General features: G+C 37.5%; 1 protein-coding gene across 1 annotated transcript; it reads right to left on the bottom strand.

The window, feature by feature from the left end:
- Positions 1-682: 682 nt before the first annotated feature.
- Positions 683-13,281, bottom strand: LOC131958009 (uncharacterized). Its single transcript, XM_059322888.1, has 20 exons — positions 13,154-13,281; positions 12,165-12,282; positions 10,263-11,611; positions 9,997-10,160; positions 9,327-9,686; positions 8,488-8,850; positions 7,707-8,160; positions 7,536-7,561; positions 7,078-7,262; positions 6,883-6,973; positions 6,403-6,540; positions 5,401-5,530; positions 4,997-5,140; positions 4,267-4,529; positions 3,624-3,771; positions 3,065-3,144; positions 1,785-2,748; positions 1,472-1,585; positions 1,084-1,193; positions 683-880 (listed from the first exon to the last, which is right to left on the bottom strand). The coding sequence occupies exons 2-20, from the start codon at positions 12,239-12,241 to the stop codon at positions 728-730; spliced, it is 5,313 nt and encodes a 1,770-aa protein (XP_059178871.1). The 5' UTR covers positions 12,242-12,282; positions 13,154-13,281; the 3' UTR covers positions 683-727.
- Positions 13,282-27,136: the final 13,855 nt, after the last annotated feature.

Raw genomic sequence — 27,136 nt, 5'->3', positions numbered from 1 at the left:
GGTTTTTCAAAAGCCTTTAACTTGAGTACTGTTTCAGAGAGATAGACTAAATTTCACATTCAAGTAAAAGATCTAATTCTCTGCCATCTGTAAAAACTTGGAGTTATTTCCATTTAACGCTATTTCAGAGTTCTCAAAAAACAGCACATAAATTTATAAAGTAGGCCTTCTTATATTCCGCACTATTATGCACACATTGTTTGCTGTTCACTTGGTGCGCAATTCTTTATTCTACAAGATTCTATTCTATTTTGAAAAGTTGAAGTATTTAAAAATTGATTAAAAATCATGTCTATTACCAGAGTGCCCCCCCCTGTTATATAAGAATATTTGAGAAAGTTTAGGGGAGATCACTTCCACTTTATTATCATCAGAAATAAATTCAAAGGGTGATGAAAATTTTTAAGAAAAATAAAATGTTTTAAAAATAAAAAAATGTTTTGGCAGCTAAATTGAGCTAGCCTGATCTACGTGTTAGTTGCAGTTGTGCGATGGCCTGCTCAGCTCATATCATGTGTATGCCATGGCCAGAAAGAAGCGCAATGGAAAAATTGCACATAAAAAAGTTAAATCGATAGTTTCTAGACAATAGCAAAAGAATGATATGTTCCACTAATAATATAAAAAAATTCAAGTGTAGTACTATAGTTTGTATTTGCGAATCTTTCTGTTTGCACATTTTTCCATTTGCGCATTTTCTGGGAACTGTTGCTGCATGATGACTTGTTCATATCATGGAATGACAATGTACACAACAGCATCTGTTGTCTGGGCCAGCCAATGGGACCACTATCAGGTGTTCAGCTGTTATGGACTGATCCAGGTCCACTGCTGACCCGTTCTTGTGAGTCACAGAAAAATGGACAGAAAACCTGGTCACCTGGGTAATAAATTATAACAGTTTTAATTAAAATTTAATTTTAACTAATACATTTCAAAAAGGTATACTGAATGAATGTGGAGTAGCGTTTGCTTAGAATATTTAACTCTGTAAACTTAGTACAGAGCTCTTGGGAAGGAAATTATGTTAAGTTTACCGTTAGATATAGGTCTATAGTGAAGCCAATAGTAATTATATTGTACCTGTGGTCTGACTAATTTAATAATGTGTTTCCAGTAGATGGGCAGGTCACGAATTCTTATATCAAATAAAATCTTTTCTGATGTATCCAAAAATGTCAACTTGTGGCCTTCTGTTGAGTAAACAAACAGAACATAGTTGAGGAAAACATGTTGCTGTTTAAAATCAATTGAAAACTGCCTAAACTGTGGTTGACTTTAGATTTAAGATTTATTTCCCCAGTTAATGAAACAATAAAATAGAAGCTAGACATTTATGGTTAATCCATATTCAAATTATAAACCAGCCAACTGTATCAAATTCTTATCAAAATATCTACAGGCTACTGAATATGTAAAGTTTATATCTACAGGCTACTGAATATGTAAAGTTTGGGAAAGAAATAATTACGCAAAGAGGAGGCATCAATTTCCCTCTGCAGGACGTCAAAAGTTGAAGGTCTTTCAACATCATCATCAGCTATGGCATCATCTTCTCTATTCTGTGTATCGGGATCCGGGTAAACTGTTGTTTAAAAGGTCACCATTTAGTAAAAATACATTCAAAATACACAATTCTAAATTATTTATTTGGCCTATAATCTTCTTTGATTATCTTGAACATGACAAGAATTATGAAAACTAAGACTTTATAATGTTATGTCTCTTAAGTTCATAAGCTGTATTAAAACTTGTGTTGTTGAAATAATAAAACTTGGCTATACCTGAGAGTGTTTGAAAAGCTTGGTCCTGCTCTTCTATAACAGATCTGTGGTTGTGGAAGTAGGATGGTTTGGATGAGACAGGGGTTGTGTGTGGGGGTCCCGTTGTTAGGTTGTGATGAGCTGACGGGAAGTGACCCCAGGTATGTGACAGCTGAAGGCTAGGCACATCTTTCTTTGATGTGCCTGTAGTCTCTGATAAACTGTGGGCAATTTTTGGCTTCTTTTGTTTGGAATCCAATGTGGCAATATCCACATTGGCCACACTAGCCTCACTGTTATCTGGCACAACAGGGTTCTGAGTAAACTCTGCATTCTCATCCAAAAATAAATCAGCACTTGTACATTCATCAGATTCAGAAGAAAGCAGAAAACTGACTGGGCCGCTGGCTTGGATTCTACTTATCTTTGTGGCAGGGGTTTCTGTTTTCACTTTGAGAACCATCTCTTGGGTGGAATGGAACGTTTCGGCAGAGATGCTTTTACGTGACATCGTATCGAAGATTGACAGAATTGGCAATGTCCCACCTTCTTTTAACTCAGGCTTGTATTCTCGCAGTGGAGAGGTATTACCAAGTTTAGAAGCTGCGCCCATTTTATAATCATCTCCAAAGAAATCTATGACCCGACGATTATTCTCGGACGTATCATCTATCAGTTCTGAAAAAGCTGGGAGTAAATTCTCAATGTCCAGTGGCTCGATCAACTGAGTGACCCTTGGGTCCAGCTGTGAGGTCTGTTGACTTCTAGCCAGCACTGGCGTGAAGCTTCTCTCCTCGGGTGCATCAACAACGTCGGGTGTCTCTTCAACTTTCTGTGTGGTGGTCTGGCTGTTGGGCTCAGTGTTCTCAGGACTTGCTGCAGCCACACTAGAGTTTTTCACTGTATCTGAACTATTGTTTTCCTCTTCTGGGGGTTTAGATTCGACGGTGGAGGTCAACACTGCTGTAATACTAACTCTTTGTTCCTGTAGAACAAAACATTTTATTCAAAATGTAATTTTTGTTTTAGTTGAACCAAGTCTAAAGACTTTGAATATAACCTATAAAATGAAATCTACCTAAACCACTAAATTTTGTTAATCCTATACTAAAATGTTCAGTTTCTAATAGTTTTGAAACACTTCATTGTATTATCAGTAACAACACAAAGTATTTTTTTTATTCAAGCTTTTAATTAGCATAGGTAAATATATCTGCTATGTTCTTTCTTTAGCTCAGGGTTTACATTGTTTTTTGGGTTCTATAAAAACTCCCATGTATGCCAACAGAAGTTAACCTTACCTGTACCTCCACTGATCTGATTGGTGGTCTGAAGGAATGTGACATTAGATTGGAATAGTAAGTCTCCTGGTTGCCATCATCTACAAATACAAATGACAAGTTTTGCTCCTGTAATTTCAACACTGACAAGTCACAGTGCAAATTTTATAAAGATCCAACCCATTACAAGTAGTTTAAAATTTAGTTAATGCGGCTGTTGTGTGTATTAAGCTATTTAATATTTCATAAATGCTCCAAAGTTTTCCACATTAATGCAGGAATTGGACAGATGTAAGCCTGTATCAAATTTATTTATACTACACTTAAATAAATGGGGAATAGAGCCCACACTTAAAAACTGAATTTCATTCCTGGATGTGTCATTTATAGATTAGACTCAAAAGAAGATCTACAAGTTTTTTTTTCTGAAATCTAGTTACAGTGTTCCTAACATTGCCACCCAGCCAGTTTCCACAGCAGAACAAATCTAAACTTCATTAATACAGAAACAAACTATCACCACATTGAGCAGTTTTTTAAGGGCAGTCTTAAAACAGTAACAACAAACAAAGGAACTAACTTAAAATATTGAAAGCTGGATGATTCAATAACTGGCTAGCAGTTGGTCTTTCTTGAGGATCTTTCACAAGGCCTTTGGCTATAAGATCCCGAACTATATCACGAATATTCTTAGGTACATCATCCAAAGGTGGAGGTTGAGCATAAATCTTTAATAAAGCGTTAAAACAAATTTACAAGTGAAATGGTGAAAAAGCAGTGTAAACATTTACTATTGATACTGGTGTTCAATAAAGCAATAAGTATTCAAGTCAGAGTCAATAAGGCAGCTGAAGCAGAGTTCACCTGTTTCTGTGAACTTGGCATATAAAGGGAAAGTGGTCAGCTCTATGTCTGGCTACCTTTACTTAACTCGTCAGGTACCAATCTGAACTGTGTGGGCTCATAGACATCCTTAGGACTAGAGCCTGGGATACAAACCAGAGACTTTCAGCTTAGCAGTCGTGCACCATAGCACCCTTTCATGCCATGCAGCTGATAATTCATTTTAAAGTTAATTATATTTATTAATGATTCTAATACAAGCATTAGATCTAAGAAAAAGACATTTTAAATTCAAACTTATATTCTCCCTTCTAAAAAAAACGCTGGTATAAGCTGACTAAAAATAAGATAGTACAGGTATAATAAAAAATTAAACTTACAATATAATTTAACATTCCAGCTCTTTGGTATCTCTTGATCCATGGATGCACTCCACTGAGCATGTGGATAAGGACACAGACAGCTGCCCACAGATCAGATGGGAATCCATGACCTTCCATGGAAGCTTTCTCTGGACTCCAGTGAGTTGGGCTCCCTACTGGCTGTTTGTTCTTCAGCTCCTTAGGGTCATTTAGTTTACGTGATGTGCCGAAGTCTGTCACGGCAATCTGAGTTGTGTTCTGGCGCAGCAGTATGTTGTCAGCTGGTAAGTAAATGGGACAAAGGTTTTAAAGAACAATTCCTTTAAACAAGGCTTTCTTCAGCTTCAAAGATTTAAAATAGCTTTTGTTCAATTAAAATTATAAAATTATTAATGAAGATACTGGTAAGTAAATGGGACAAAGGTTTTAAAGAACAATTCCTTTAAACAAGGCTTTCTTCGGCTTCTAAGATTTAAAATAGCTTTTGTTCAATTAAAATTATAAAATTATTAATGAAGATATTAGGTAAAAGGTATTGGATGATTAATAAATGCTTTATTATTAAAATAAAAAATTACTAGTTCAAGTGAATGAAATAAAAAATTATACAAAAAACTATTTTTGTTGTGTAATTACAACATTGCTGAAAGATAACAGTGTCGTCCCTTCCCCCCCCTCCAAATTACTGTTATAAACTAGGATTAAATGAGTTTTATGAATCTGAAATAAACCATAAATATGTGCTTACCTTTAATGTCCTCATGTAGAATACTTTTACTTTGTAAGTAAGCCAATACATAGAGGAGCTGCTGGAAATAGTTAATGGCTGACCAATGACTTAAACGCTGGCCAAGAAATTTTTGTTTCTCTATGCACGCAGCAAGGTCACCACCTTTAACATGTGAAGAAAATTTCGGTTTCATTCAATGTGACACTAAAACTAAACAAATTGTGATTGTAATACAAACATTACATGATACTGCTTTAGGACCAAATAAATTATCCAAAATTGCATCAAACATTTTCTAACCCTGGTATGGACTTATATGTTTTACAACATAGTTACTTAAATTTTAGTAAATGAATATTTTAAAATTATTAATAATCTGATAGAATTCTGAGATATGCCGCTAATGACAAAATTTTGCTTACCGTCAATAAATTCAGAGAAGATATATATCTTATCACCATGTCGAATGGCCCCATAAAGACGGACTATATATGGATTCTGCATCTCAGTCCAGAGAGATAGCTCCTCTTCAGAGTACCTCAGTAAATGTATCTACATGAACCAAACAATACAACAGATAGTATGAAATGCTTCACACAGAGATAACTCTTCTTTAGAGTACCTCAGTATATGTATCTACATGAATCAAACAATACAACAGATAGTATGAAATGCTTCACACAGAGATAACTCTTCTTTAGAGTACCTCAGTATATGTATCTACATGAATCAAACAATACAACAGATAGTATGAAATGCTTCACACAGAGATAACTTTTCTTTAGAGTACCTCAGTATATGTATCTACATGAATCAAACAATACAACAGATAGTATGAAATGCTTCACACAGAGATAACTCTTCTTTAGAGTACCTCAGCAAGTGTATCTTCATGAATAAAACAACCTATTTGTTAAATTATTTATCTCTTTCACCACAGAAAATATATTCAACATAATTTTGTGTGGTAGTTAATGAAGTGCTTTTATGTATAGCATACTTTTAGTAATTCAATATTTTCCTTACATGTAATCAGTCATTTTACTATTGCCTAAATAAACTTAAAATAAACTGAATAAAACTTTTATTACTTTGTTTTTGTCAGAAGTGAAACAAATTGTAAAGAATGTTTTTTCTTGATGATTTGTTATTTAAGCATTTGTGTCATTATATGGAAGAATTAACACACTATACATTTTTACTGTTGAATCAAAACACCCAAAAATTGTTGTGAAGTTAGTGTGATAAACCTGATAATTTTTAAGCTTTGAAAATAAAGCCAATACAAATTACAATAGATTTTATGCAACATTTAAGTGTGTTAAATTAAATATACCAAACAAAAGCCTACATGTGATTATGCTATAGCTGAATAAACTGCTAAGTAGAAATAAAAATGTACACATTTCTATATTGCTGCTCACCTTCTTGCAGCAAAATTTAAAGTTGGTCTTGAGGTCAATGGCTAAATGACATTTACCAGACATGCCATTGCCCAGGTGTATCAAGCGTTGCCACTGGACATTCTTTTGGTATCTAGTGCGAAGGATGCTAAAATTTGCCTGATTGAGAGAAAAAAAAAGTACCTGTGAAAACTGACATTAACCAGGGAACCCGTACATATACCTCAACAAAGTTAAAAATCATAGACAAAAGAATGGGGCTTCCAACACAAAGAGTACCAGTACAAAGAATTTAAGGGGACTATTTACAAAAGTCTTAGTATAAAAAAAACTAATTGTTTTCTGTTTCTTATTTAAAACATTTGTTTTTTTCTTTCTATAGGAAGGTTAAAAGCTTTATTTTAAATACATCTATATGACTAACTTAAGAACATGCTTGTAAGTAGAAAACTATTCCTGAAGCTCTATGAAGTATATTAATAAATCTAAAACACAAAATACCTTTTGGTCAGCCAGAATCACTCCCTCTTCTCGAAGTGTGTCAGGGTACTGTCCAGTTTTCTCACATTCCTCACGTTTTTTAGCCCAGAACCTTCAACGCAAATATTTCTTAGTTTAAAACCATATTTTACACAAAGATTTTACTATTTTATACGGCATCAAAATAAATTAAAAATTAAAAAAAAAAAAACTCACTTGGCCACAATCCGAAGCCTGGAAGGATGAGCAAACACAACTGCCCCAATCCCTGGCTCACTCATGCGCATGTTGAGTGACATGAACTGTTCTGCATCACGCACATTTTCTACAGGCATGCTCTGATAGTTTGTTTTTTCTCCATAGGTTGGTTGGGTCTCATACGGGTCTCTGGCTAACTTACCCTGGGGAAAAGCAATTCAGCTTACTATAGCTATTAGTTTTAACAATTAAATTGCTGCTAAAAATACTATATAAGTATAATATTTTGGGTTGTCATAATTTTTTCACTAGAAAATCCATCCTGTTCTTGTTATCATGCAATTAAAACAGATTAACACAAATTGATAAAAAATGGATTATGCACTGAGGCGTATTTAATCTCTAATGGTACTCTAATACAGTAACCCCCCAACTACTATATTATATCTCTAACTGCTTTTGGCAAACAAACTTACCCATCTTTCTAAAATCATTTTTTCACCTGTTGATAAACAAAGAAACATATTTATAATTATTGATTTTAAACATTTTTCATTTTTTAAATATTTTCTTGTAACATTTTAAAAATAAAATTTTAAAAACGTTGGCAGTTAAATAGATCAATGTATGATGTCAGAAATACTAACTGGGTTCACTCATGGACAAGCTGTCTTCTTCAGCTATCTGTTGAGGTATATCTGGAGGCCTTCTCTTACTATTCTTCCTAGTCAGCACAGTATGGGTGTTGTGCACCTCAACCTGAACACTCTGAGCAGCAACAAATGACGCAGGCCCTGTGTCAACAGCCTGCTGACCAACCAGATTTGTGACACTGGTAGCAAATTTTAAGCTGCTGGTCATCACTTCAGTCTGGTGTTCATGATCTGTGGCGCCTGCACACTGAGATTCCTGGAGGACAATGTTACCACCAGATGTGTATGATGGTGTGCTTGGTTTGCTTGTACTAGAACTGGGGCCATTTGTTTCACCATAAAAGGAGTCAATGCCTGTTTCCCCAACTTCTTCCTGAGGTGTGCATTCTGTGATATCTGCCAGTTCCTTAGGGCTAGCACCTAGCACCTTGGTGCAATATTTCTTTATCTGGATAAATACAAACATGACATATTTATATGTTGTTTATGTTCAATAAATAGTTTTAGGTAATGAGCCCTGTTTTGTAAATTAATATTTCTTTCCTGCAATAATGTTTCTATTGTAAAATATACTTCTTTGTAAAATATTTTTTTTTTTGTAAAAATAATATACATTTTTGTAAAATAATGTTTTTTTATAATAATTTATAAAATTTATATTTCTGGGTAAATTAATGTTTCTTTTTTAATACAAAATTATTAATAACACAGTAAAATTCCATTAAATATTAAAACAGAGAACTTAGAGCAGTAAAATAAGCTGATTAAGACTTACTTTTCCTTTCAGTCTGTCTTGCAGCTGGTTAAGTTTATCAAGCTGCCACTCAGAATACTTGCACATCTTATAGCAGAGATCATACCCACTAGAGCTGGAACGGTTCCTCTTGCTTTTGATACACAGGGCAGCATGGGACATCATCAAGTTGTTGATCTGAGAACACTGTGTGCATGGGTTGTTGGTCCTGCCCACAGAACAGTTGGCAATGTGTGTGAACAGACATCCCAGGAGGTTGCAGATGCGGCACTCGTCAATCTCAAGCTCTTGTGATGAGCTGGACCTGGAAAGGTCGTGCATCATCTGGATCAAACAGGTGTTGACACCATTTAACCTGTGGTCTGCTATAAGAATTGTGTTGGTCTGAAATATTAAATATATTATTTTACTATATGTTATTAAATGTTATATATATATTTCACGTGTTTAAAAAATATGACTTGTACTAAATACCAAAAGCCAATGGAGTTGTATAATTTCATGCCATCTGGAGCATTGTATATTTTTTTTACATGTTTAATAGTATATTGTGAAAATTAAATAAACTTTGAACACTACAGACAATTGGGGACATTGTGGTTGAATGGTAAAGTGTTTGACTGCTAACCCGAAAGCCTGGAGATTGGATCCTGAGCCTGTGGGATGTCCCTGAGTCTAAACATTTCTAATGGGCCCCTGACTCACATTAAGCAAGCACAGGTAGCTGGACACAGTGCTCATTACACTATCCTTTCATATGCAAAGTTCATTACAACAGGCAAACTACCTCACCTGCCCCCCTGGGTACTTTACTTAATTTTTATTTTAAACAATTTAAAATCTAAAACAAAAATATTTACAGCTGCCCCGAGCACATCACAAAATTCAACGATGGATATTGAAGCATGGCTGACTGGTGCCTGGTTTGGTGTTGGGTTGGACATGTGAGGCTGATGAATATTTAAAGAATTCGGCGTGGGCACCGTTCTGTTCTGGGATCCACTGTTGGGCTCTTTAAAACCAGAGTGCCTTTTCTCTATCTCCATTCTCTCCCGGCGGTGTTTATCATCCAGGACTGGGGCAGGTAAAGTTGGAGAAAGGTTGACCCCAGCACCAGAGCTCTGGTTGGGAGTTCTCCCATTGTTATTGTTGTTTCTTTTCTGTCCACCAGAGCCACCATTGTTGTCACCGGAATTATTTCCACCACCATTTGTATTGTTCTGTGGATTTAGAAAAAATGCATTCGGGTTAATAGAGTTAAATATAACTATTCATATTACACCAAACTCAAATAAATCATTCAATGTTTGTGTATAATTATTTCATTTTTGCTAATTTTACCCACATCCGTGCTGAAACTATTTAATTTAAAAATTTTGTTGTTGTTATAGTTATATAATAATGGCATGTTAGTAAGATAATTACCATACCCAGTGGCCATAATGATCACATAATGGCACATCAGTAAGATAATTAGCATAGCAGGTTACAATAACGATAAAATAATGACACGTCAGAAAATGAAAATACCTGGTGACCAAATGAAGAAGGCTGCCCACCAGAACTGCCAGCACCACCACTACCACTCCCACCACCACTACCACTTCCACCATCACCACCAGATCTGCTGCAAACTCTAAACTGCACAGAATTTAGCCTGACTGTTGAGCTCTTCAACCAATCTGGCCAACCATCTAGAAAGGAACAAAATGGAAAAATGTTATTTATCTTTAACTGCTTCAGTTACAAATGATATAAATGATATAGTCAGTTCAAATTTTAAGAAGACAACTTACCATTAAATTGTCCTGAATAGAAAGCCATTTTTTTTATTCTCTTGTACATAACCACACAGGGTTTGGTAGTTTTATTCCTTGAATGGCCCCAGTATGTTATTCCTATACCTTTTTCAACTGGATTGTTAGGATATTTTAAGAAACGTTTTTGTTTAGCTCCCCAAGGCTCTTGGTTTATCATCACTCTCTTTCTGGATCCCTGTTGTTTTGTCTTCATGAGCCTAACACCAAACCAGTGTCTGGGTATTTTAGTAGAATCTTTGTTCTTTTTGTTTCCTTTGTTTGGCCTTCTACCAGCAGGAGTGGGATTGATGAATACCTCAGTACACTTGAAAGTGGGTAGGTCCCCCAGCTGAATGCTCTTTACCTCATCAGTAGCTGACTCTTTAGTCTCATAGTCTTTAACATCATTCAGCTCCTCTTCATTACTTCCCTTGAAACAAACAGGTTCTTCTTTATCACCATCGTCCTTCATAAAAATTTTGCTCTCACATTTCACTCTGGCTGTATCTTTTTCCTTGCAAAGATTCAAATCCAGTGTTGGGAAACCACTACGGTTATTCTTTTTCTTCTCAGGGAAAGTAACTTGATAATCATACTGAGAGTCCCAATAGGCATTACTGATCAAGTCAGAAGGAATGATATTTATTTCCATTTCAAAGTAATTTGGTTCATACTGTAATGATGAGTATGGACAAAAGTTTAAATCAGAAATTCCCACTTCAGACGTCATTCCAATGATACAATGTCGACTTCTCATTTTTTCAGAGTCATTCATGTCGTTAAGATTTTTTATCTCGTTAGGTGAAAACTCACATTGTTGTTCAATTTCTGAATTATTCACATCTTGAAAACTTTCATCAAGCATGCCAAATTGCTCAGTTGGTATTTCTTTCTCATAATGGTCTTTTTCACTCTCTTCCATATCTTTGATGCATTTATCTTCTTCCTTCACGTTAAATCCATAACAAGACTTAACCAAAGTTTCATCAACTGATCCTTCATCAGCATCATCTCCCTTATCCACACTCCATCTTATATTAACAAAACTCTTATCTTTCATCTCCTCCTCCAAATATATTTTTTCAATTTTTTTAACTTGGTACTTTGTGCCATTGTTCTGTAAGTTTTTCTTGAGCTTATTCATCTCATCATGACATTTCTTTTTGTCAATCCTGCACTTAGGGAAATTTTCAGATTTCATCTCTTCATACAGGTTTTTGCTGTGAATGATTTTATCATCCAGAAACAACTGAATAAACTTGCTGCTTCCCTCATACTTGCAGGACACACTTTGTTCATTCTCATCAGCTATCTTGTTATCTTGGCAGCCTATGTGTCTCTCAAAGCTAAAGAAACAATACAAAAGAAATATTCACCAGTAATATAAAATAATAAAATACACACATTTTATAAGATACAGAAATAAAAAGAAGAAAAAAAAAACAGAAGGCTAATTAGTAGTATTTTCAATCAACAAAAAAAGTAAACAATGACAGAATAAATATTATTGATTGGAGGTTGGCGTGGTCAGGTCTGTTAAGCTCATAGTTGCTGAACCAAATAGTCCAGAATTCAAACTCCTTCAGATGAGGCTTGATAATTTGGTACAGCCACTCAGAAGAGACAACCCCAAAATCAAACAACCCCGCTGCTTTCTCATTTAATCTTGAGTGGACAAATGGAAGCTAATCCAAAATAAGTAGTAGGCTTAAATTGTAGTCAACAGCCTATATGACTCATAACAAGTTGACAAGTAATACTAAATTGTGTTGGAGGGAATCTCTTCCAACACTAGAATTAAGGGCGAAGAAGATTAAAATCTGTAGATACATAATTATCATGTATAATATTATAACTTCACAGAATAGCTTTTTAATGTAAATAAAATGTAATTAATACCCCATATCCTGCCGTATCCCAAGCCCTTTGAACATCTGTTCTTTCTTCGAACACATCTTTACCATTTTATTAGACATGGTGAGCTGTTGATTGTGTTATACTCTATACATTCTCTGACCTGAAATATATAGAAATGTTAAGATAAATATGAGAAATAAAGCAGCATTGTTTGTTACCTAAGTTTAGAGAGATGAGAATAATAAAAAACAAATCTGTTGTATTAAATAATAATTTCAGTCCAAAACTCAGGAATGTATTTAATAGAGCTCTATTACTGGCTTTATTTCAGCTATCCCTATTATTAACTCTTATTTGAAATGTGCTTGGTTGTATTCTTGCACTGAGTATTGTGCTGATTATTTGTAAAAATCAATTTTAAGCCTAAAACTCAGCATAAATACCACCATAAATTGTTAATTTTTTAACTATAAATAAAATTACACTCCATAAAGAAATAAAAAAGAAATTGTTGATTTCCTTGCAATATGTCTAAAAATAGATTTTAAAATAATTTTTTTTAACCCATAAAATGCAGACTAAAGAAATTTGTTAATTGAGAAATGTCTTAAATGCCCTTAAAGCAGGTTAGTAGTTCACCAGTTTAATGGTTAACCTTTATCATTTACTACTTTTAAAAACTAAATAAGCACAGTAGCCAAGTTAATATAAAATCTATAAAGGGTTTGATGGGGTTAGTCTCATTGCATGACTGGAATAAAATCACATCCTTATTAAGTTATTAATATTAATATCATATTAGATCTAGAATCTAGATCTAAATATCTAAGTAGATCTACTACTAAATTGTTTCACCACTACAACTACCTACTACCTAGGCTACAAATATTCTTATAACAATGTACATCTATGTAATTAATTAAACCCAACGCCAACACTATAAGAATGAATAATGAGAAGGCCTCATATTAATTAAAAATAAAACTTTCTTTTTTTAAAAAGCACCATATTTAGAAGAATTGTAATCCTACTTTTCATGAAAAAGTGCCATGCACCACTGAGGGCGATCTGAGCATTTAGTACAGTACAGTGCCAAAGCTCTCAAAAATAAAACCACCAGTGTATGTATACAAAGGTGTTTAAACAAATATAGACTCCATTCTAGGCTAGCCTATACGATGGTCTCTGACACAGTGTGTGCACTAGGATATGGAACTTTTTTTAGACACTCAGCACAACGCGTCGACAGTGGCCCTAACGTAACTTTGATTAGCCTGCAAGCAGTGTGCGTGTCGCTGCCCGTATGACGTGACGTTAGCGACAGTGTTGCAACCACTGCACCGTGTCTACTGGCGGGCTGTGCACGGGGCGGCAAGTGGTGAACTAGACACCAGTCAGGATTAGATAAATAAACGAGCACACTGCTTCACCAACGCCCACCAGAAGAAATCACCGCATCTTCGAAGCTTTATATTTGACTTGTATCGCTATAAGGGTGTGGGGGGGGGGGGGGGACTAGCTGTGTCCAAGCGGTCAGGGAAAAATAGAATTTCAATGACGCAAATTAGTTTTTAAAAAAAAACAATCAAAGCACTGTGTAGGTTTTTTTTCAGCTAACCTCCGGTTGTCCCGGTCCATACCAGCGAAAACAAAGGTCCAAGGTCCAAAGCCAAAGTAACCATACCTCTAAGACACGCAACAACTATATTGCTCCCTCGACGACCATTCAACACACAGTATAGGCCTAGTACTTGCAGAAAAAAACGCTATTTTGTAACTAGCCTGATTTATGCTGATTTTGATATGCTCCACAACCGAACCGGTCGCCCTTGGGCCTAACTAATATGGCGTGCAATCAAAAGATTCAATAACCGACCAGTAGTTATCCAACCGACCTACGATCACATCATCCGGTTATTGGCCCATAACCAGACTTCTCTGCAAACTGCCGGTTATCCAACAATCCGGTTATTTTAGCAGAAAAGCTGTACAACCGGTTATATAACTACCTAGATTAGAAAAAAAAAACGAGCCAATTGTGTGGCCAACTGATTACTGAGCCAACCTATTTTAATTATCTAGACCTAATGCAAATGCAACCAATGTAGCCTACTGCATAGACTTACCAGCCAGCTGTATCAAATCAATGTACTAGATCTTTGCACTGCATAGCCGGGCGATCATACAGATAACTGTCAATGCAACCTCAACGAAACTATAACTCCCTCACGATTAAAAAAAAACAACATACGGCTGGTTGATTCTACTGGTAATCAACAGGACATACAAGATCCGAGGTTATGACCAGACGCCATGTTATCTCTTGACTGTAAAGTTTTAAGTTTCCTGTTTGCAGTGATTCATAGCTCTGTCAAGTGGCAGCTGTAATCGTTTCAAACAGGACTAGTACTAGGCTTCCACCACCGGATCATGTTTTAAAGGGGGGGGGGGGGGGGGGCTATGGATGACACGAGACCTTCAACATATGCGTGTCGCCATTGTCTACCTAGCCAACATATGCGTGTGTCACCACTGTGTACATCACTAACATATGTGTATCACCACATTGCCTACATAACCAACATATGCGTGTCACCACTGTCTACATCACCAACATATGCGTGTCACCACTGTCTACATCACCAACATATGCGTGTCACTACTGTCTACATCACCAACATATGCGTGTCACCACTGTCTACATCACCAACATATGCGTGTGTCACCATTGTGTACATCACCAACATATGCGTGTCACCATTGTGTACATCACCAACATGTGTGTCACCGCTGTCTACATCACCAACATAAGCGTGTGTCACCATTGTGTACATCACCAACATGTGTGTCACCACTGTCTACATCAACAACTTATGCGTGTCACCCCTGTCTACATTTCCAACATATGCGTGTCGCCACTATCTACATAACCAACATATGGGTGTCACTACTGTCTACATCAACAACTTATGCGTGTCACCACTGTCTACATCAGCAACATAAACGTGTCATCACTGTGTACATAGCCAACATATGCGTGTCACCACTGTTTACATAACCAACATAAACGTGTGTCACCACTGTCTACATCACCAACATATGCATGTGTCACCACTGTATACATAGCCAACATATGCATGTATCACCACTGTCTATATCACAAACATATGTGTCACCACTGTCTATATCACCAATATATGCGTGTGTCACCACTGTCTACATTTCCAACATATGCGTGTCGCCACTGTCTACATAACCAACATATGCGTGTCACTACTGTCTACATCAACAACTTATGCGTGTCACCACTGTCTACATCAACAACATAAACGTGTGTCACCACTGTGTACATAGCCAACATATGCGTGTCACCACTGTTTACATAACCAACATAAACGTGTGTCACCACTGTCTACATCACCAACATGCATGTCACCACTGTCTACATAGCCAACATATGCATATGTCACCACTGTCTATATCACCAACATATGTGTCACCACTGTGTATATCAACAACATATGCGTGTGTCACCACTATGTACATAGCCAACATACGCATGTGTCACCACTGTGTACATGTCGCTATTGTTAAATGGTGTAGAACTCCAATAAACGCATGTCTCTTCTATGTACAGGCCGCTACTATTAACTGTTGGAGACCTCATATGTCACCACTATGAGAACATGGCCAACATAAGCATGTGAATGTACATCGTGAATGTCGCTATTGGGTGAATGGCTTAGTTTAAAGTTATTCAGCTGAAAGTATAACTACACCAGCATTTGTCATCGCTTTGGAAAATCATTGTAGGACACAGATAAAACAGACAGGAGAAAAAATATTTTATAGGGGGGGGGGGGGGGGTGGAGAGTCAAGAATGTGTTTTACATCCGCTAACAGATTCAAACGGAAAAGGATCCGTGTTCACACAAAAATTGGATCAGCCAGGGAAGGCGGGAAAATACCTAACCCCTTAACAGAGCCCCCCCCCCCCCCCCTCATCGAATCCAGAACTAACAATAGGCCGGGCGTATGTTTGACGTGCCAAAATTAATGATTAAAATGTTAAGAGGGCTTTACTGTGAATGGCTATACAGAGAGGCTATTATACAAAGAAAAAAATGCTCCCATATCCTCCACACCGCCATTCAACAGACACAACTTATTGTTTAGTCTTGTTTCAGATCAGTTTATTCCTATCATACAAGATGATACAGCATTGTGTCATGCCTATATAATACTATACATACAACACATGCTATTATTGTATCTACATTCTCGACAATGTATTCGTATAGCCTAACCAGTAACGACTACAACGGTACACCAGCCTAAACCTACCACTAATCTTCAACGTCAGTGTTACCCTAGCTGCAACCAATAGGTTAAAGTATCGTTACAATAGTTACATGCGATACCAGCTGTAATAATTATGTGGGTATGGCTAATCGATAGCGTCGGCGCAGTGCCATATGGGCCTCGCGTGCAATCATCAAGTAGCCTACCTCACGGCAAATCATCTCGACGATAAACTGTCATTATCAGAGTTTCCTCCAGGCATCTTTTCGGGGGACGCGACGGGACGGGGGGACGGGGGGGGGGGGGGGGGGGGGGACGACGACGACATATGTCCCCTGGCGCCGACCTTAGGGGGCGCCAAAATGGGTTGGAAAACAAATTGAAAGTCTGAAAGGGGGTGCAAATCGAAAGTCTGAGGGGGGGGGGGGGGGGGTGCAAATCGAAAGTCTGAGGGAGGGGGGTGCAAATCGAAAGTTTAAGGGGGTGGGTGCAAATCGAAAGTCTGAGGGGGGGGGGTGTGCAAATCGAAAGTTCGTCCCCGGGCGCCGGGAAGGGTCGCTACGCCTCTGGGCGGAGCCCCCCCCCCCCCGAAGAAAGTCTCCGGGAAATGTAGACCGTCTGGAAGAAACACTGGTCATTATGTTGCTATTATATGATCTACTTTAATGTATAAGTGCGTCGGCGGGTAACTGTCATTATATGATGATTTAGTATCATCTACTTTAATATATACGTTTTCAAGATTAACACGAATTAATAGAAACATCGTTTTGAAGCACGAGTTCAGTATCAGTAAGACATTAATTATAAATAGAATGTATGTGCAGCTCTTATTCCTACATTAGGCTACACACATCAATTTATATAACTAAAGTTTACATAACCTTCGATTTTACAGTATGAGAGAAATTTTTTATCAGATTTCCATTCAATAATTCTACAACTGCATGAATTGTTTTTTTTTTTAAAGAGATAGTGTAAACCGGGAGCTATTGATTACGTAGGCCAGATTTCTTAAAATTAAAGATTTCTAAGAAACGTGGGCGTTTCCCGAGAAACAAGAGGCTAAGGCGATAAAAATAATCTCGTGTGACAGAGTTAGCCACCTGCCACTGGGGTCGACTAGTGCAGGGGGTCTCCAAACTTTTCAGTCCGAGGGCCGCATTAACTATCAAGTTTCAGTTCGGGGGCCAGTTTCTTCCAGACATGTTTTTGATTTTTCTGGAGAAAGTTCTTCAGTCATCGCCAACAAACTTTTTTCCGTGGACAAAAAGATCCCCGCGGGCCGGATGAGAGGACATAGCGGGCCGCAGTTTGGAGACCCCTGTATTAGTGCGACAGCTGAATGTAGCTGGGGTCTTGCGGTTGCGCAAGTTGTAAAGAAAAAAATAAATGCTTTACTTTAGAGGGGCGGGGAACTAGAGAGCTGAATGAAAGGAATAACAATGAATACTCCCACCAGCATATATTAACTAGTTCATGCTATGGGGATGTTCAGGAAATCGACAATTGAAAAGGTTGAAATGGATGACTTCTTTATTAAACCTGCCAGATCCGTGTTGAAAAAAAATGAAAGACAAGGCCATACACGTCATGCTAAAGATATGTTGCCGTATGCTGAAAATTTTAAAGTGTTGTACAGATGGATGGATAACAAAGACCTGAAAATGTGGCACAAACTGAAAAAAAAAATTGTTCGGGATATTACACAAGAGGAGTTAGAGGTTTTAAGAAACGGATAACTTAGTCATCAGCCACGCCCACGCAGCTGAAGGTTGGGTGTAGCGAAATGTGCCCTTGTGGCAAGGCCCCGGAAAACACAGAGCACGTACTCCAGGAATGTTCTCTGTATAGCCAGGCAAGAGGCAGACACTGGCCCCAGCCCACCCCACTCAGGGAAAAATTATATGGGACACCTGACAAACTGGAAACCACAGTCCGGTTTGTCCACGAAGTTGGACTTGTTGTCTAAATCCTCCACCATATTCAAAAATTAAGAACGAAGAAGAAGAAGAAGAAGATCCATTTATGACGTCCACACGAGAAAGGGGGGGGGGGGGGGAATCGGGGAAAAAAATCGACTTTTGTGGACGCGTGTGGACTGGGGGGGGGGTGTCTTCCCATGTCCACGTCAATATAGTACAACATTTCGGGACACGATTCTTTGGACAGCAATGATGTTAAAACACTGAAACACTAACCACTCATCACTAAGGTTTATGGTTTAGGTTGTACACGCAGTCTGAACACATTTATGAGGCTGAAATTGTAGACAATACAACATATCGGCTACAATTTTTATAATAATAATATTAAACAACATTTTAAAAAAAAACAGCCTCTAGACAACAGCCCAGTTAAAGTAAAATGTAACAAATGAACATTTCTGAGCTTACAGACTGCCAGTGTAATAAATCTAAGTGGGTCTTTGTTTACCCACAGCACTAGCACTCAGGCATAAGAAGGCTGTATTGTTACGGGTAGAGTTGGGGGTCAATTCAGCTTATTAGGCTGTGGTGGTATTCATACTATTACTGATAAGCTATCCAGAAAAAAAGATAAATACACGTTTCCAATAATCACCAATAAAAACATTTGAAAACATTGTCAACAAGGTCATCAAAACACTAACGGGTTGTTTTTTTTTTTTTTGTTACTTTAACTTTAAGTGTAACGCCTACACACTACTATAAACTATACATAATGCCACGTCAAATTAACCAACTCACGGAATAGAGACATAGAGTTGTGTTGTTTATTGGTATGCTATCTTCCAGTGTGTAGTCACACTAAGACAGCCGTATCCCTCAACAGCACATCAATAAACCTCAGTATGTTTGGTTTATAAATTTTACCCCAGCAATCGATCGATAGTGCCATCGATTGGAGAAGGGTCAAGGTGACAAACTCTCGGCTTAAATTATTTGAACATTCTTTACTAAGTCGCCGATGGTCTATAGTGCTTTAATTTTTATTAAGGCAACAAAAAATAGTGCCTATGCAACCCCACCCCACTACACCAAACAAATGACATGCAGTTTTAATATAATTTGAAAAAGCCGACTGGGGATGTAGGCCTTCCGTAGGTTTAAGGTAGATGTCCACACGCAGGATAAAAATAGTATCTACTAAGATTATAAAGGTAACAAATCGGGAAAACAAATTATGGCAAAAGATTGGGAATATCCACAATTAATAATTCGAGTAGTTTAATTTATCTACATGACATGATGATAGTACACCAAGTTTAATACAACTAGAAGCTCAGATGAGCTGGCAGATGGCAGGTTAAAAATAACCACCCATGTCAGTGGCTATTAATTCTTGAAAACAGAAGTGTGCTATGACAAGGTAAACAGCAAGTAACCTTGAGTGAGAGAAGTTGCAAAAACAACCTTTAGATATCAACATGAAACAGAAACTTAAATTTAAAAAAATAAATAAATAGGCCTTTAAAATACACCAGTGGCGTAAAAAGGTGTCAAACTGGGGAGGGGGTAAGCCCCCAGCATTCAAGAATTTTCAATTAAAATATAGAGAGAGATAGCTATGTCGCCCCCTCCTCTTTAGACAGATGTCTTTCTCACTTTTTTCACTTTCAGATGCATGTTTTCATGTATATCAGCAGTAGTGTTGGTATAGGGTTAGGAGCGGGGGACGGACCGGGGACAACGACTTATATTGTCTCCCCCCCCCCCCCCCCCCCCCACAATGAAAGTTTTTTCGTGTTGGAACAGATATCTGCAATACTGTTCAGTGTGCTCATGTTGCTTTATCTCCACAAGACTAATTGTTACAAACGCTTCCATGTAACAGACAATATGTCACACTTACAAAGAACAGAACATTTATTTCAAACAAAACTAAAAAAAAATGTAAATTATTTAATCAACTGGTCAGTGGTAAATTCAGTCATCACAAAACCACACCAACATTTTCACTCAAATAATTATTCATCACATCCCATAATTTCGTAAATCATTTTCCCCCATTCATACCCAACGGGCACATGAGGAAGTGATAGACATGGATGGATAAAAAATTAAGTTTACTACTATTCTTATCTTCCTAGTTATTTGATAGCCACACCCATGTGTTGACATTGCTGATGTATTGTATTTAATTATTTTACCATTAGTGTTTTTAAGGCTTGTGTTAAGCTCAGAAAAATGTCTGACATTATGACCTGAGTTATCATTTAATTTAGGCTAAAAGTCACATTGTCTATATTATTAATGTTTCAGTTAGAGCTCTGCTACCATCTACAACAGTGTATGGTTGATGTTTGCAATCAAGTTTATAGTTCATAACCTAAAAAACAAGTTAATTCTTTATAAATAAGTAAAACTTTTGTACCACTTTGATGCAAAATGTTTACAAGAGGCATAATGAGTTAAGTTCATTAGTTCTTAGGGATAGCACATATTACATAGATCACAGAGGATGGGATGGTGGTTTGTCATTTTTCAATATTGTGTTGAGGTGGTAGCATACATTTATTTCAACACTGATTTTAATTTATATATTTCCTATTTTTACAACAACAAAATAAAACAAGTTTACAATTAAAAATGGTGAGACAAATAATGAGTTATCCAATGTCTTTTTTAAAAATGGAACACAAAAATCTTTTTAATAGTTTTAAATGAAGAGTAACATGTCATTTTCTCCATATTTGGTGAAATGGGTGAGAGAAAAGCTGGATTCTTAACCTTGTTCTATTCTGCCAGGCTAAAATGCTTGAGCCTGTAAATACTTAGTAAATACTGTAATGACCACATCAGAGAGAAAGGAAATGTCTGGGTGATCACTTTAACTTGTCTCCTAAACCCAACTTGCTAAAGAAGACAGCACATTTTTTTGTCTCATCTATGCCATTGGGTTAGAAGGTAGTTTTGTCTAGGTCATAGATCTAGATCAAATAACAAGCCTCCGTCTAAGTGTGGCAGTCGTTTATCAAGTAGCTGCATTAGGGATATGTGTTTAATAAACCTGAGTTGAATCTGAATCAAACACTTATACAAGTTATAAAGTTATTAATCACTGTGAACATGTGAGCTTACTGAAGAACAAATACCTAAAGATTTTGTCCAGTAATAACAAAACAGTTGGATGGTATTAAAAGGTAGTTAAATGGTAGAAATTTTCAGGGGGGGGGGGGGGCCTTGAAGAGATGCCTGGAAGAAACACTGATACAGATAACATCCAATAACATTATACTATACTTTATAATCGGTGCCCTGTCAAAACGGCCCGGGACAAATCGGCCCCGTCAAAACGGCCCCGTTAATACGACCCCGTCAAATCGACTCCCGACAAACCGACCCCGTCAAAATAGCCCCGTCAAAAGGGCCCCGACTTATTGGCTCCCGTCAAATGGGCTCCCGTCATATTGACTTGCGACATATAGGCTCCCGACAAATGGGCTCCCGACATTTAGGCTCCCGACAAATGGACTCCCGACATATTAACCCCTGACAAATAGGCTCAGGACATATTGGCTCCTGACAAAGCGGCTTCCGACATATTGGCTCCCGACATAAGGGCTCAAGACAAATGGGCTCCCGGCAAATGGGCTCACGACATTTTGGCTACCGACAAATGGGCTCCCGACATATTGGCTCCCGGCAATTGGGCTCCCAACATATTGGCTTTTGACAAAATGACTCCCGACATATTGGCTCCAGAAAAATGAATGATATGACCACTATTGGCATAAAAGTAACCATTGTGTCCTACCTCCAATACCACCATAACCTCTTTTTAATGCCCGAATGAAATGATTTTTTCATGAACCAACATTAATTCACAAACAAATCGAGCCCTTAACAGCTAAATTCCACCAATTCTAAAGTTTTGATAATGTTTAATTTACAACAGAAAAGATCTGTTGCTTAAAAGCGAGCACAGAAGTGTAAATGTATGATATACATGATGTTAACATGATAACAGCATTTTGTTTTGATAACCTACAAGAACAGTGGCGTAGCGAGGTCGGGTGTCACCCGGTGCGGCACTTAATGGTGTCACCCCCCCCCCAGAGGCGTTGCGCCCCTTCCCGGGGACAAACTTTCAAGTTTTCGATTTGCACCCCCCCCCCCCCAAACTTTCAATTTGCACCCCCACCCCCTCAACTTTTTCTCTATATATTTTGCGATTTTTCGCCTTTGTGTCACCCCCCTAAATGGTGTCACCCGGTGCGGTCCGCACCCCCGCCCCTCCCCTCGCTACGCCCCTGTACAAGCATATTGCAGATAGGAAGGTACAGCGTGGACCCTTCTCCCCACACAATGAGTTGGAACAGCCTATAACCGACTCAATTATGGATGTCATAGATAGATGACCCTTAAACTAAAACATACTATATTTTATAATAGATAAACTAATATAAAAATAAGGCCTGCCGAACAAGAGATGCATACGTTGTATTACATAAGAGTGTTGGATAAGCTAACTCTAAAGAATATTGATGAAGGGGTCCCACTGGCAGATGTCATATTCAATGAGACCGCTTTGCCGGGAGACTTAGTCTCTACAGAAACGGTATTGTCAGTGCAGTGGCGTAGCTAGAATTTTTGGGCCCCTATGCAAAAATTATCAGTGGGCCCCTTCGTGTGTGTGTGTGTGTGTGTATGTGTGTCGGCCTACATAGGCCTAAAATTTATATATATGCCACATACTGGTACACGTACGTGTTTAAGCTTTAATCACTGCTGACTTAATAGTAACGATGTTTATCTACAGTCTGTTTATAATACAGTTGGATGTAGCATTGTTTTCTTTATAGTTTACGTCGTGGTGTCACCCCCCCCCCCCCTCTTGATATAATTTTCGATTTGTACTTAGAAGACTATTTAACTTTAACTAATGGATCTGGAAAATGGCATTTCATTCTATAAATTTTACAATTTTTTGCCTTTGGTGTCACCCCCCCCGCCCCCCTAAATGGTGTCACCCGTTGCGGTCCGCACCCCCCGCCTCGCCTTCGCTACGCCTCTACGTTAGGCTACAGAGGAGTTAAACGAAGAGATTAACTTCTACTTACGATGGATATTTTTTAATATATAAATATTCTGAAGGCAACATTTTGTATTTTATATGTCCTGATTTTGTATTTATACTATATTATTATGCTTGCCTACTACTGCTAAAAAGTTTATTTATAGGCTGATTCTCTCAATGTCTTGCACGACAACGTGATATCGCCTGTAGTGTTATCATAACGATTGGGCTATGTTTGACCCACAAACACTGAATCCCACTGCTAAAACGGTGGGGGGGGGGGGGGGGGGGGGGGGGCTTTTTGGAACTTTTAACCTTTTTCTTTTTTAAAATTATTTATATGTAACAAATATTAAAATTCCATTGTAGAAGTTTTAATTTTTTATGAGGGAAAAGGGCCACTATGTGCCTTGGGCCCCCATGCCTTGCTTACGCTAGCTTTACGGTAGCTACGCCACTGTGTTAGTGGTCCTTTTGTCTGGAGCCAAATTGACAGGAGCCTTTTTTTTGGGAGCCAAAATGACGCTAGCCTATTTGTCGGGAGTCGTAATGACGGGGGCCGTGTTGTGGAGAAACTAAATGGCGGGAGCCTATTTGTCGGGAGTCGTAATGACGGGGGCCTTTTTGTGGGAAAAACTAAATGACGGGAGACTATATGTCGGGAGCCAAAATGACGGGAGCCTATTTGTCAGGAGCCTTATTGACTGGAGCCCTTTTGTCGGGAGCCTATATAACGGGAGCCTATTTGTCGGGGGCCTATATGACGGGGTCCATATGTCGCTGGCCCTTTTGACGGGGCCGATTTGACGGGGTCGTTTTGACGGGGTCGTTTTGTCGGGGTCGTTTTGACGGGGCCGTTTCGTCATTGGCCGAATTGACGCCGCACGTTTATAATCATATGTCCTGCTATTTACATACTGCTAGAGACTAATAATAATAAGATCACCTAGTAACTAACTAGTTTACAGTTAACTATAAGATTTTCTTAGATCTAAGTATAAAGTAAGATTAGTAATTAGGGTCCTACTTAAATAGACTTCCTAGAATTACATTTAGATTCTAGCCAATGGACACCAATGAGAATAGTCTTGAAATCAGTCCAGAGGTTTAATAAAAAAATTTTAAATGTCTGATGGTATTAAAATAAATATGGTGATAAAAACCTGACAGTTGATAATTTTTGGTAACTTTTTTAAAAAGGCTAAAACAATTTGAGAATTTAAGTCAAGTCAACTAGAAGATGTGGCTTAAAGAAGTTTAATTTTATTGAAAATTCAATCGACAAAGTTTTGAGCACAAATTCCTAGAAAGTGGAGTTTTCAGAAGATCACCTGTACAGCAATCAATGCTTTCAGGGTTTGTGCAACTTTTCAAAAATGAAATTCCAGACTTTTTCCAGAGAATTTTATGGAAAATTCCACACATTATACACATAATGATTTAGAGACTAATTTACAAAATGGTGCAATATTTGTATTCTCATTTTAATTACAGTATAATGACATTTATTTAAGGCAATTAAGCTAATACTTTAAAAAACTTTTCTAGAGATGCCTTACCCTCCCCACCCGCCAAGTTTAAATTATTAAAACAATAGATTCACATGAAACTTTTTTGTTACCAACATAAACTAATGTAATCTCTGTTAATAAATAATCTATTTGTACTATTTATGCTCACATCTGAGTAGCTTTTGTCTGCAATAAAAACCTGCCTGTATGATTCCCAACCCTCATCAACAACACAGTGGTGAGGTTTCATTGGTTTAGACACCAATGGGCATGTGTAATAAAGCATGAGATATGACACAACATCTATTTTTCTTACAACTAAGCAATATCAAACAAGTACTCTGGGTCACTGTGAGTTCACACAAGTTTAGACACCAATGTAGAGTTGCCAAAGATTTTAAACTTCATTATTGTTGAAAATGACAATTATCTTTAATTTGATACCAACTTTAATTATCAAAACTAATTAGTAGCCCAGAAAATGATTTTTGAAAAACATGTTAGTTTTTAAATGGCTCGATGCTATGACTGAGACATAATCTAGTGGGTTAATTTTTACGAAGTGACTACTCGGAAAAAGATGTTATGGCAGAAAATATGAAACTCAATTTTTCTGCGCATGCACAGTGACCTTAATAGCTGCGCTAGAAATAGGGTTCTGCGGTTTGTTAGTAAACACACGCGTGAGCAGTACCATCAAAGGCATCGCTGTGAACGAAGGGGGTAGTTTCTCTCCATTGCACATGTGTATTTTTTTTTCCGGCTAGAAAAAATCTATTCTGGTGTTAAATTCCCCTCCCTTACTCTCAGCATTTAACTTTGGAGCCATACACAACATCAGGAAAGTCTAGGTCGATGTTGTATCTCATGCAAATTTACTCAAAACACAATTACACACTACGGTTGTATCCAGGATTAAAGCTGCGACACTTACATAGAGTGGGATTTATTCATCAGATCATTGTGCTTCAAATTGTTACAATATTGGGATTAGATTGATATGATGTTGGAATTCAGTTAGTTTGATAATTCATATGTTGATCTAAATGTCGTGTACCATCAGAAACAAAATTTCTTGACAATACACATGTGTTGGCTAAAGAATGACCTCTAGTCTACACTGGTTGGCAAACGTGGTTTCCAAATTTCAATTTTCTAAAGGATTTTATTTTGTGCTTTCTTTGGGTTTATTTTGTGTGATGTGAATATTCAAAAGTAATTTGTAAGTAGTATGCTTTTTACATTCAACCAATTTAACAGTTTGAGTTCGATCTGATTAATTTACATTTAGCGAATACTACACACTGCACGGCGTCCTAAGGCCATTGTTTCAGCATGCCATACTAGGTAAATTATAGACAACTTAAGAATCAACACATGTACTATGTAGGCCTACCCAATACACTGATTTTTATTTAATAATCTTCAAAAGCCATTCCTCTAGGGTTTTCCAATTTGTTGTCAAGAATCTGCTATTTAGTTCACGAGAACGTACGAAAACTACTCGTGTGACCAAGATCGTCGATCTGGATTCTGGTGCCTTCATGTGGTTTGACACGTGTTGACTTGGGCCTTTGTTTACATCGAAACATAACCCTTTTTTAAATTAATTATTCGAAAAAAAGGGCTGTCCAATTTTAAAAGTGGTCATTTTAGGGCCCTTTTTAATAAATAAACGAAAAAAATCCGAACTCCAAAAACGCGTTGTGTGACGTCATTGCGACGTCAGCCGCCAACCATAACGCAGAGAAAGCGCACGTTTGATTGGCTGGCGGTGGAAACTATGAAGGGTTTTCTCTTGTAAATTCTTACAGATCTTTTATTTTATATTCTTTTTTTTTTAGCGAAGGAGGCCCTACCCTCCCTACCGGCCGCTAAAGCGGCTAAGCGATCCGCGCAAATGCGGCCTAATGATTACGATATAGATCTAGGCTCTCTAGGCTATAGATCTACAAAGAGAAGAAAATATTTTTTTAAATATATTGACAACTAGAATCTAGATGACAATTTACATTTAGTAACTTACAGTAGCTGTAGCATTGAGTGTAGATCTAGATCTAGCTATTCTTATCTCTGTAATATAAATTGTAAATCTGACATTTATGTAGATTCTAGGCCTAGCAGTTTATTTCAAAATCAAGGTGTTTCTAACTTGAATACGAACAGAGCGCTCTATTTAAAAAGTTGTTACAGTACTTT

The sequence above is a fragment of the Physella acuta genome, unplaced genomic scaffold (assembly GCF_028476545.2).
Source record: "Physella acuta isolate Inbredline_101_S28 unplaced genomic scaffold, ASM2847654v3 ptg001283l, whole genome shotgun sequence".
NCBI classification, from domain to species: domain Eukaryota; kingdom Metazoa; phylum Mollusca; class Gastropoda; family Physidae; genus Physella; species Physella acuta.
Note: the sequence above shows the minus strand (reverse complement) of the source record. Positions and strands in the feature narration are given on the sequence as shown.

What these genes read in the sequence shown, in the direction of transcription:
- LOC131958009 (XM_059322888.1), bottom strand. Translation starts at nt 12,241, where the DNA reads ATGTCTAATAAAATGGTAAAGATGTGTTCGAAGAAAGAACAGATGTTC. An exon ending in GGGATACGGCAGGATATGGG is followed by an intron (nt 11,612 to 12,164) that starts GTATTAATTACA and finishes TTGTTTCTTTAG; the next exon opens with CTTTGAGAGACACATAGGCT. An exon ending in TGATTCTGGCTGACCAAAAG is followed by an intron (nt 6,541 to 6,882) that starts GTATTTTGTGTT and finishes TCTCTCAATCAG; the next exon opens with GCAAATTTTAGCATCCTTCG.